Genomic DNA, 12,144 nt, shown 5'->3' with positions numbered 1-12,144 from the left:
TTGAGTAGTTGGGACCAGATAAGATGTGTGGACAGAAGCTCGGGCAGAAGCTGTTGCTGTAGGTCGGTATGCAGATGATGATAATTCCAACTGTTTATTTCATTGACTTTAGGAGCCCATGTCACGGTTGCATCGTGTGTCCCCAGCATCTCTCAAGGGTGATGATGGATGGCGTCTGAGAGATACGTATTCAGATCTCATTAAAGACATTGAAAGGTAAGAAATGTTTAACAGTTGTTGATATATATATAAGTACGTACCCCTGCGTATGATGCACGTGTTATGTGCTGGGTAGGTCTCGTTCTCCATGAATCATTTTGTTGTTTTCGTGTGTATAAATGGTCACTTTTGACGATTAATGGTTTCTTCTAATAATAAACATAGCTTCAAACCAAATTTGCGCATTAAATGTTAGAAAACGCAGGCATAGAAATAAGGGTTTTTTTTAATACAGGCCTTTTACTGCGTTTTCGTGAGAAATCTGTTTTTAGCGTTGTGGTCTTTTCCGTAGGTGTGAAGCAGATACCATTCGCCACTGGCAAAGTACCATGGAGCCTGAACTCAGGGCCAAATTAAAACAGCCGCTACTGGTGAGGAGACAAAACTGTCGTTTACATGGCTGGTATTCAGTTAAAAAATATTTTTATTCTTACAGGGACTGTCAACCATTTCCTTCAGGGGTTCGCTTTCTGTAGGTAACAGGCTTGGCAACTGTGAACAACTCCATCACTGAGTACTTAGATATTGACTATCAGTTGATCAAAGGGTGTCTCATATTCTCGTGAATCAACTATATTTGAAACAGAAAGCTTCACCTTTCATTTAAAGATAGACAAAATACTCTGCGTACAATGTTGTGGAAATGTAAAGTCAAAGCTCTATATTCACAAACTTTCTAGAGGGTTGAAATTCCAGTTCCAGTGGCACTGTGATTTAGGAATACTGCTAACGATCTTTTATGGACTAACAATCTTATTTTCATGAAAAGGTGTTGAAATGAGGTTATACCCACGTTTACTTGATAACGTTATATAAATATTTTTATTACACTCGATGCAAGAAACGTTTACTGTTACCACGACTCCATTGCGTGAACGAGGCTGCACCATTGCCATAATGCTGCATATTATCTGTTCTTAACTTCAGATTGCAGAACCTCAGAGTGAAGGAACCAAACCCGCTTTGCATGTGAACTTTGACCCTGAGCTAATGCTTCTGCTAAGAGAGGTGCATTACCTGGGAGGGGAGCCATTCTTGGCCCGTCTTCCTGACCCGGCCCGTGTTCTGCTGAGATCAACAGATGACAGTCTTTTGAGGTCCACTGCAACAAGGCTTGACACGATTGTGTCTCGCTACAATTCTGTCATGACAAACATGAAGGAATTTGAGCAGCCTTTGTTTGAGAGGAAACTTGCCAAGATTGATGAGGTAGGGAAATAATGGCTATCAGTAACAATTTGTCTGAAAGCGTTCACAAGTTTAATGAATACCACTTAACGCTAGCAGACTAAAATTTGGCTAGAAGCTTGCAAAGAAAACAAAATTATGGGAATGGCTGGTATTACATGTGGGGTTGAAATTCAGAGATTGTCACTCCAGTCAATAAATGCCAATAACTATTGCTCATGATTTGTTTACTTCTCTTTTTTAATACTTTAAGGTTGATGCCATTTTTCTTCCTAAATATCAGTTGTTAGGTCAAGGACTTCACGTGTACACATGGAAAACAGTTGAATCAGCGGATTTTGTTGAGCATGCGTCATACTTGGTGTGTGATGATCTCCATCGTAACCTGGGTGTGGTCCAAAGTAACTTCAGAGAAATCGGCAACGTTGCTGCATCATGGTCTGAGAATGGCCAGTTAGACGTCTTCAGTCCACGTGACTCCAGCAAGTCATTTTCAATGGATAAATTGCAGGAACAGCACAGGTCAGCCACAAAACCCAGACCTTTGGAAAATAAACATCGTTACCTCTATTTTATGCAGTTTCATATATTTTTTATGCATATCTTCATTTATCCACTTTACACAAGTCTTCATTTCACGCCACATGTTAGATTGTGGCATTGAGCTTTAGCCTTGGAGCTTTGCTGGACATATACCACGTATAAGGCTAGTCCTTTTGCAATCTTGCTTACCACGATCTCATAACCAGACCACCCCAACGGTACCTAGACCCGTTTTACTCCCGCTGGGAACACGGAATTTTCATTTTCTGAATATTTAACATGACGGCAGATCTTCATTTGTTTACGTATTTTCATTAGTTTATGAAGACGTATTTTTGTGTTTGTTCTTCTAGGATGATTCATGAGGCTCACAAGCATACAATAACAGTAGGGGGACTCAGAATACATGCGTTGTTGCAATCTACGTTTGAGGTAAGAACCATGAATTCAAGACGTTAAAGGGCTCCTCTATGAGCAAAAACACTGAAAAGTACAAAAAAAAAAAAAAAAAAAGAAAACGTGGCTCACAAGTAACTTTTTCTTTCTGATGTCACAGGCAGTACAGATCAGCCGTGCCTCTCCTGCCTGGCAGAGTTACATCAAGTATGTCAGTGGAGTCGTGATGGAAGGACTAAAGGCATCAACGTGCACATCATTACGATCCATGTTGAACCAGATTATCTTCTCCAACATGTCCCAGGCGAGTGTTCTTTGGGATTTGATTTTGTGATCCTGCTGTTATCTGCCATGGCAGGGAAAAAAGAAGAGGATTTACAAAGTTCAGTTGTGTCGGAAAAAATCCTGATTAATTCAAATTGGAACTACTTTCTTGGTGTCTTAATTTGCCAAAACCTGTATCGAAGACTGGCACTTTTACTTTTGGTGGAAGGGCCATCCTCAGAATTTTCAGACAGAGCTGAATAAGATTGCTTTTTGGGTTGGGCGTAAGGAGCTCTACGTTTACTTTAACAGATTTACAGTAGAGGTGTTAGACTTGCTGTTAACGTGTTATGTGATATTGCAGGATTCTGAGGTGCACCCGATATTGACCATTCGTTTGGAGCTGACTGGTTCCCAAGTGCTGTTTAACCCATCACTTGACGATAAATCTGCCTCATCTAGCGTGCAAGAGAGTGTGGAGGGATGGCTGAACGATTTTCTGGGACGTGGAGACTCTGTGAGGCCTTTGGATGAGGACTTAAAGGTACAATGTGACTTGCTTGGTCGTTTTCCTAGATCGATGACGTTAGTTTTCATATTATAAGATATGTGTCAAGTTCGAGATTGGTGGGGGGGGGGGGGGGGGGAGAGCAGGACAATAAACAGAAACTTAGCTGGTGGAGGGGGGTACTTTGATGTACCTCCAAATTCTCAGGACTTACGTTTGAAGAGCTATGTAGCTATCAGTAAGAAAAATTAATGAGTAAGCTTGTGACTTAACGGGTTAACGCACATGTTACTCTGCTACTATCTAACATGCCTTTGCCCCGGTCAAGCAGTTTATAGTCCAAGGAAGACTTCTGACCACTAAAAGTACCCTGTATATTATTAGCTGTTAACAGCCTAATGACAGTATTTGGCATTTGTTTAGAGTTATAAGCAGATCATTGCTGATGATAATGAGATACAAACATTGGTAAAGCAGACAAAAGACGTGGTGGAGCAAAATGCCTCTGAATGCAAGGTAGGTTAAATAGTTATGTGGAGCATGGATCTATAAAGGACTGAGAGAGAAGGACTGAGAGGTCAGGAGTGTTGTGACGTCTCAAAGACAGAATTGCATGTCCTCCCATGCAGCGTACGGGCGCCTATTAATGCAGATATTATATCAGGCTGGAGATGTGAGACTAAAGGTCTCAATACTGACCATTCTACCGATGTGATATCAGACGCAGTTATTTATGTTAGAACCGTGTCATAGTAGCTCCATTCGTCTTATTGGTGGCAATAACAAACGTGATTATTTGATTACAGAGTTTTCTAGCAACATTTCGTGAGTATGCATTTTTGTGGATGCAAGATGTACAGCGAACATTTGAAGAGTTTCTGGCAGGCAACATTGAGGCTCACCCAAGAAAGATGAACCGTTCTGAACTCATAAGATCGAGAGCGTCAATGACATCAGAAAAATCTAGGAAAGAGAAAGAACGAGATCCGAGGTAAATTAATTGTGCTTATGGATTTCTGTAGGAGTATTTGTTTGCCTGTGTTTTTTTTTTTTTTTTTTTTGCAGGAAAACTCTATTCCCATATCGTCATTCTGCAAGCAACTTACGAATTTTAAAACGCGCGAAAATCTCTGGAAAGTGCGGGGAACACTGTGAAGGCCAAGTGGGAAATCGTTTCTTCGTATCCCATACTGGGCCACAAAAAAATTACTTTCCACATGTATATTCATTTGGTCAGCAGTGGTGTTACATGAAATCCGTCAAGAGCAAACCAAATACTTGGCTTAAAAAATGTGAATCTGAGGAAAACACATTGAATGCTTTTGAAACCATGCAATGTACAATATACGGTAAACTGTTGTTAGACAACAAAAACATGAATGAAGGGGCAGACGCTTTAGTTAATAGAAAATGACGTTTTAATTACACGTTGCAGAAAACATGGCGTAGTAGTAGTGTATCCTTTAAGATCATGTATTGTTTACTTGCAGGTCCAATCGTAGCTCAGCTGCTGCCTCAACTCTAAGCACCAGTGGCGCAATGGGGTTGTCAGAGAAGACATTCTTAAACCCCAAGAAAATGACAGCTTCTAAAGAGATCAGAGATGAAAAAGGACCATCCCTGGATGATTTTGACAAGGAAATTGAGATTTACCAGGTTTGTGCAATATGAACTAACTTCTTTACTATCGTTTCATCGGCTTTCCAAACACCCCCAATTTCGTCAAAAATACTCTGGTGCGCGTCGTATTTTCAACTCTCTTCTCGGTGTTTGGATATCCCGATGAAACACTGTCCCTTGTGTTTGATATATTACGTAAAATGGGCAATGAAAACAAAAGGCTGCTAAACACCACCTGTTGGGATGTTTACATTGTCCTCAACGGACTAATTGTAAAAATTGTGCTTGTAAGTTGGTTCACTGTTTCGAAGTAATGGCACATGACGTCACTTGGCGTTGTCTTGTGTTCTTGAAAAGACAACCAATGTATTTACACAATATTGCAAGGCCTAGTGCTTTAAAAACCTTCACCTTGCTGCTTATGTGAGAACTTAAATTCAACATTTCCTGAAAAGTATATATGTTTGCTGGCTTTCTTTTTAGACGGCAAGAGATGAGATTTACAATCTACAGGACTGGTGTGATGTTGGCTGGATGAGGGTTAACATGAGACCCATCAAACAAGTGCTTGGTACCTATGCTAGCAAGTGGATGTTCGTTTACACCAAATATCTTTCAGACCAGGTCTTGTAATCCATCCATCCATCCATCATTAGACATTTATTTATTTCCTTACGAGTGACAAGAAATGTGAACGTTCTCTATATCATTCTCTACCTGTCACTGTTCAGCAAATTGAAATTCAGAGTTAGGATTGAGCGTATGAAATGACCATTTACATTATTTCTGAATCGCTTTTATTATGCTGTTTTCAGGTGTCCTCAACTTTAAATGACCTTGACTCCTTCTTGAAACGCATCGAACCTGGAATAGAGGCCATTACTGGAGAAGAACAAGACATTGCTTCATTTATGAGGCTCATGAGAGTTTTTAACGAGGTGAGGTCGCTAAGTCAACAGCAACACATTAGTCAAGGGGACGACGGTCTCCCATACTATGACTTGTATAATCCAATCTGCACAATCTTTTAATTACTGCGGTAGGATTAAGGCAGGTATGTTTTTACACGCATAGAATTTTGCATATGAAACAGATGCTCGAAGGATATGTTTCTTAATTCAAATCTTATGATCTGTTACAATTATTTCAGGTTAGTACCCAGCAAGCTGAGATGGACAGCAAGTTTATAGCAATGAAGAGAACCATCGCTCTTTTAGAAAAATACGATCAGAAACTACCAGAGATGACTGAGAAGTTCTACACTGCAGCACCACAAAGGTGTGTACTTTACATCCCTATATGCCGCAACAACCATAAAATGGCTTTGAAAGAGACTAATGATAAACTAATCTATAGGATTTCAAACGAGTTTGAGTTTTCATTCTGAAGGGATTTTTTTTTGTCTAAAAATGACATGTTTGCTCGTCAACACAGGTGGAATAACTTGAAAATGAAAGTGAATCAAGCTAAACAGCGCCTCGGACCCAGGATACAAGCTGAAGCTTCTAGTGTTACACAGGTACTTGGCTTGTTATGAGGGAGCATTGTCGTTACACAGGAGACGATATGGATGAAAATTCCAACTGTCTTTTGGAAAAATGTTGATCATGCAAAGGGTTTGTGAATACGAACATCGGAACAAAACCATCCTTATTAGCACTTATATTTAATACCTTCCGAAATTTCCGAATTTGGCGAAAAAAGGGTGTGCAAATGTGCCAACCAGAAATCAATTGGAAAAATTTTTTCTCTTCAAGCGCTGCGCCCCCTCTCATACAAATATCCCAGATACCTCTTTACAGCAAAGGCTCAAATGTATATTTGCCTAAATTGGCTACCTGCATTGAACTTTCAAAGTCGTTGAAACGCTTGGTCTTGCTTTTTTTGTATAGGAGCTTAAAGCATTTGGTGATCGTTGTGAATCTCTGGCCCGTGAATTTTCTGATTCAGAGGCATTCAACAGGAAGTGTGCTATTTACACTGCTTTCACCATCATGGATACTTTTGGTAGAAGACTTGAGAGTATGGAGAGTGAAGCCCAGGTGAGAATTATAGCAAAAAAAAAAAAAAAAAAAAAAACTACTTTGTGTGTCGTGGTTGAGTTTATGTCAACCTCTGATTGGTCAATATTGTTGTACAGTTGTCGACTTTAACTGAATTGTTATATTTTCATTAGGACCTTATCGAGCTTCAAGAACTGTTCGAAAAGGCTGTTGTAAATTTCTCTGTTCTTCCACGGTAAGTTGAATTCTCCTTATCACAATTCCTTGTTCCTTATATGATCTACGCCTTATCCAAATTATATCTTTCACTGTTGCAGTCCATCTCTCTCTTGAAGATATACGTATCCGTTTTTAGAGAGGAAACCTTTGAATCAAGATACCGTTCGAAAAGTCTATTGAATTTTCAATTTTCACGCTCGTCTTCCTCTCTTTCCCTAAAATTTTGCCAAGAAAGTATATTTCGTGAAAGCTTCAAGATGGTTCCGTTTTTGTTTAACCTTATCATTATATCAGTAGCTCAGTTATTAGAAAACTGTTCTGCTGTGTTATTATCTCGTGAAGAACAACTTAATTCTCTCCCTAGGCTACGCTCGGATCTTGAATGTTTACGTGAGGTTTGGAACACGTGGCGTGCGGTACAGGAACAGCACACAGAATGGAAACGCGGCCGGTGGCAGCGAATCAACACCAAACTTATGAAGAAAGCTACTGAAGCACAGATTGATGTGGTCACAGCTCTGCCGTTGGAGTCACACGAGTGGGATGTGTTTGTTGGCATGCATCATGCTATCCTCGACATTCAGGTAAGTTAGATGGGAGGAGTCCCTCGATCGGTTTTGACAGCAGGGCAGAGTTTAAGAGCTTGCTTGAGGTATCTCAATCAATTTGGACTTAACTTTGCGATTTACTCGAAGCTCCGTTCCTTAGTCAGTTCAGCCGATCATCAGTTAATACCAAATATGAAATTAATGCAACAAATCGCTCTTTTGTTAAACTATTTACTTGGATCCTACTAACATCCTTGGACATTATCTGTTCGTCGAAGGTCACAGTTCTCGGAAAACTGTTTGCTTCTCAGAACATATAATGTCCACGTACAAATAACCGTGCCTATTTTCTCAGCAAATGGAGGCTATTGTTTATATATCTGTCTCATAGGACAGCGGTATTTGTACCTCTTTTATTCCCAGGCTTGCCTTCCAATTATTGATGACCTGAGTCGCTCGGCCATGCGACCGCGCCACTGGAAACAGCTGGTGCGTGTGACGGGAGGAGCTGTGCAGATCAGTAATGAAGGCTTGACAAGAATGACTTTGGGACAGCTGCTAGAGTTAGGACTACACAGTAAGTGGCTTAATAACCTTCAACAAAACGTATTTGGAAAACATGATAATAACATACTTTTTGGCTACTTAATTGTGCGAGAAGTTAATCGCGCGAAAATGGAGAAGGCAAATTTCGCCGGAACTTGGATTTCGCGATTTGGCCGAAGCATTGAAAGGGAGTAAATTAAGCGACATTTTCCAGCAGCTGCTCTGCATTAAGGAACGAGTAGTCTCAGATTTGGTGCTATAGATCTCATAACTATACATTTTTTTACCAGTCGATTTTTATGGAAACAGACGGTACTCCGTGAACGTATAGTTCACACACTAGCTTTTGTTCATAGTCTGCAAAGATGGAGCTGCTTCATTTGATTTGAGGTTTAAACTTGACAGTGTATGTAATGTATTTTTACAGACCATGCTGAAGAGGTCCGGTCCATAATCCAAAGGGCTGCGAAAGATGTGGCCATTGAGAGCTCACTGAAGACTTATGAAGAAGTGTGGCTGAGTAAGATCTTTGAACTCAGGGCGCACACCAGAATGAAGGGCCCTTCATCAGCCACTGCTCCAACTCAAGATGTAAATATGGCACATTTTTAAGACGTGATGGTTGTTAGTTAGACTGCTTATTATGTCAGATGAATGCCTGCGTCTTTGTCAGTTATGGTCTTCTTAAGACCGTAATTTTTGCGAGGGAAACTTCTTTACATTTGAATGAACACGTTGTGGTTTACGATCGTTTTTTTTTTAATACTCAAAATACGCAAATACGGTAAGATGTCTTTTTTTCCGTTTGAAGACGTTTCCCTTTTCCCAGCTTATCATGCTAAGGTTGGGGGCCTATTTTTTTTAAAGGATTTCTTTCGGAAGGTGAAAATCATGTGAAAGATCAACGACTCTCCTTTTCCATTTTCTAGACTTTTTCTTGTGAATTTGGAATTTGTGCTCAATACGAACACTTTCAAGCTTTTTTCGCTAGCAAGTATATTTTGAATATATATATATTTTAAATTATCTCTGATACTAGAGTAACTCAAATGAGAGAACATGCTCCTGATACTGGGTTCTTTCTCTCCCCAGACTCCCGGCAGTGAGTTTGGTAACGACTCAGAGATGAACATGCATGGTCCTCGCGGTCTGTCCAGTCGGGTGTCAGTGACAAGTCATGGCAGTGGCGGAGGCTTCAGCGTCAAAGATGGAGCTGGTGGCAGCCTCAAGACAAGGAAAGCTTCTGTGGCAGGCTCGACTACTTTCTCGCATTCGCTTATGAACCTTACTCAGGTAATATTTCTTCACTTTCTAGCAGATATTGCTTTTGCTTTAATTGTTGTTTATTATATCTCTTAGTTACTACGCGCTCTGTGATTGGTTATTTTAGCTCACCGTACTCTGCTGCACGGCTCGCTTAAATTTAAAGCTGTTTTTGTTGCCTAAAGGTTTCGCGATTTATCACCAAGTGTTCTTAACTTTTATAGCGAGTAAAAGTTAAAAATTTTTTTTACTTTAAATTGTGTATTAAAACGTGCTAATGACTTAACAACGATTTCAAATTGACTCGTTTTGCTTTCGACGTGCTTCAGAAATTTGAAGCCGTTTCGCATGAATAGAATCGTTCCCGAACCTGTCAGACACACAGTAGAGATATAATAAATATCTTACTAGCCTCGTCTTCTCGGTCCGTACGGTAAGTTACGGATCCTCTTTTTTTTTCTCCGTCGATTTATTGAACGGGAAAAAACTCGGTCCGCAACTTACAGTACAGAACTCGAGCTCGGTTAGTAAGAGTTATAGGGCGTGCAACTTTTCCACTGGAATAAAAAGACTGAACAGTTTACTCCTTGTGTAATGTTGTGTTTCAAAATGGTTGGCGCGGATGTCGATATGTTTTATATTTGGTTATGGGACAATGTGAGGATAAGCGAAAGTTATAAACAACGTTTCGACATCTTGAAGATATCATTGCATTGCCAAGTTTCAAAATGCGAAGGCCTGAGTTTGTGCCTAAAGAACTATACCTAAATATGCATAAAACACAAGTTGGCAAGAAAAAATAATAAAGTGACAAGGAAAAGTGAGAATAATGGAGAAATAATAGTAATAAAACATAATAAAATACATAAAGAATATTTCCTGTTTAGGTTCAAAGGACAGTTACAAAAACAATACTTAGATAAACACTTTTGCCTCGATCGAGTCTGATCAAGTATTAAGAGTTGGTTTAAATTCCTTGAGACTAAGCATTTCATGTACCAAGCAGTCTAGCTTTCTCTCGCAAAATGCTTGTCAGTGAAAGGTTTCTGGCAAAAATTTGCTTTAAGCACTGGCTTTATCTGTTCTTTGTACAGTCAAATTATTATTTGCTCTGCAGGATGCTGGTCCAATCTGTTTACTGGACAAATGTGAGCCAATCTTTGAAGAACTTGAGGATCATCAGGTAGGGGGTATTGTATTGTCAAATGAAAGAGGCAAATGAAAGTATCAAACGAGGAAAAGAGAAATATAGTTGAGTTTTTGTCAGATAACATTTCACTTTGCTTTACTTTTTGGGCGAATCTCTGCTACTCTGAAAATTTTCAGCGAGTTACTCCCCCCTCCCCCACCGCCCCTTGAGGACCATGTATTCTAAAATACACACTAATAAGCGAAACGAAGATGAAGTTCAGTTTTGAAACTTGCAGGTAGTGGACCCCACTTTTATTTTTTTGCATTGAGCAGAAAACGTCCGTGTTTGTCGCGCAAACGGTGCTCAAACTATGTTACTACTTCTGTTCAGGTGTCGCTACAGAGCATGCTCAGTGGCAGTGCCGCTGGTTCATTTGCTGATGACATCATGAAATGGCAGAAGAGACTGCAGACCATAGAGGCTGTGTTGACGGTGTGGCTTGACGTACAGGAAAAGTGGATAGAGTTAGAAGATGTAAGTTGTTATGATCACTAAATATTTAAGATCGATAAAGGGTGTTCTGCGTCGATGTAGCATGGTGTCACTAAAGCATTGACTACGGAAGAATTGGGATTAGTGCAAGCTCTTTATGGCCACATATTAGGTGCATACAAGGCAGTTTTCTAGAATGAGGCCAAAATTTAGTTGTTAGTAGTTAAGCATCGTGCAAACCCATCAGATGTAAATGTCAAACTCCGGTCGTTTTGGGCAAAAAACATTAAAACAACACCCAACTTTACTAAATTCCTGCAAAGGTTGAAGTTGGAATCTAAGACTTGTTTCGCTTACCTCCATAAGTGAAAAATTGTCTGTTTTTAAGCTCTTTATTGCTGATTCGGTTTGAGACTGAACTAAAAGAGTATACAACATATCTGTGTGGTGATCATCAAGGTAGAAACTTCATTTCAACTTTTTCCTTCTTTGCCTTCTGTTTAGGTGTTTTCCAGCCTAGACCTTCGCATTGCCATGCCCCATGAAACGAACCTCTTTTCTGCTGTAAACCGGGACTTCAGAATCTTGATGAGAGCCACAGAAAAGAATCCAAACGTGTTGCAGGCTTGCTCAAGGATAAGTAAGTCTACGGTTAAAAGTTCGTAGATGTGTTGCCATCTATTTTTCATCGTTTTTTTTGGTCAGAGCTATTGTTGGGAGAAAGGCGTTCTTCTCTCAAACAGACGCATTTGCCGATGTAGAAAATGACTGGTTTAATCGGTGGAAATGCCAAGCAGAGGAAAATCAGTTCACAGTTGTCTGTCTGTTACCCCTTAATAATGCCGCGGGCGCACTTTTCCCTTTCGTTGCCACTTTCGCGACACTAAAAAGTACCTTTTTTTCTACTAAATTAAAGAAAAAGAAAAGTTATATGCCACCACCCAATATTGAACCTAGAACCTCTCGCATGATAACATCCCTCTCTTACCACTCCAACACCTGGTTGATCCTCGAAATCTCCGCAAAATTTAATTATAAAAGGTGTGCGTAGTAGTCTATCACCAAATTATAATCAGTTTCGACCTAGATCAGGCCCAAATTAGAGGAAGTATGGCTTCGTCCATTCCGAAAAGTATGGTAACCAATTATGGCATGGACCGCTAAAAATGGCATTGACCTTAACAAAGGGGAAATCAGCGTCGC

General features: G+C 40.0%; 1 protein-coding gene across 1 annotated transcript in view; it reads left to right on the top strand.

Annotated features, from left to right (window-relative positions):
• LOC145493510 (uncharacterized) overlaps positions 1-12,144 on the top strand; it is a 59,483-nt gene that overhangs the window by 12,354 nt on the left and 34,985 nt on the right. Inside the window, exons 13-35 of the mRNA XM_081472995.1 lie at positions 113-216; positions 512-590; positions 1,147-1,428; positions 1,691-1,929; positions 2,304-2,382; positions 2,507-2,650; positions 2,975-3,154; positions 3,542-3,634; positions 3,925-4,109; positions 4,609-4,774; positions 5,222-5,362; positions 5,554-5,676; positions 5,889-6,016; positions 6,173-6,257; positions 6,631-6,780; positions 6,915-6,976; positions 7,325-7,544; positions 7,932-8,085; positions 8,482-8,645; positions 9,147-9,347; positions 10,435-10,500; positions 10,840-10,983; positions 11,446-11,581. Coding sequence (XP_081329121.1) covers positions 113-216; positions 512-590; positions 1,147-1,428; positions 1,691-1,929; positions 2,304-2,382; positions 2,507-2,650; positions 2,975-3,154; positions 3,542-3,634; positions 3,925-4,109; positions 4,609-4,774; positions 5,222-5,362; positions 5,554-5,676; positions 5,889-6,016; positions 6,173-6,257; positions 6,631-6,780; positions 6,915-6,976; positions 7,325-7,544; positions 7,932-8,085; positions 8,482-8,645; positions 9,147-9,347; positions 10,435-10,500; positions 10,840-10,983; positions 11,446-11,581 — 3,325 coding nt within the window. The remainder of the gene's footprint in view (positions 1-112; positions 217-511; positions 591-1,146; positions 1,429-1,690; positions 1,930-2,303; positions 2,383-2,506; positions 2,651-2,974; positions 3,155-3,541; positions 3,635-3,924; positions 4,110-4,608; positions 4,775-5,221; positions 5,363-5,553; positions 5,677-5,888; positions 6,017-6,172; positions 6,258-6,630; positions 6,781-6,914; positions 6,977-7,324; positions 7,545-7,931; positions 8,086-8,481; positions 8,646-9,146; positions 9,348-10,434; positions 10,501-10,839; positions 10,984-11,445; positions 11,582-12,144) is intronic.

Source organism: Orbicella franksi, chromosome 7 (assembly GCF_964199315.1).
Source record: "Orbicella franksi chromosome 7, jaOrbFran1.1, whole genome shotgun sequence".
NCBI classification, from domain to species: Eukaryota; Metazoa; Cnidaria; class Anthozoa; order Scleractinia; family Merulinidae; genus Orbicella; species Orbicella franksi.
Note: the sequence above shows the minus strand (reverse complement) of the source record. Positions and strands in the feature narration are given on the sequence as shown.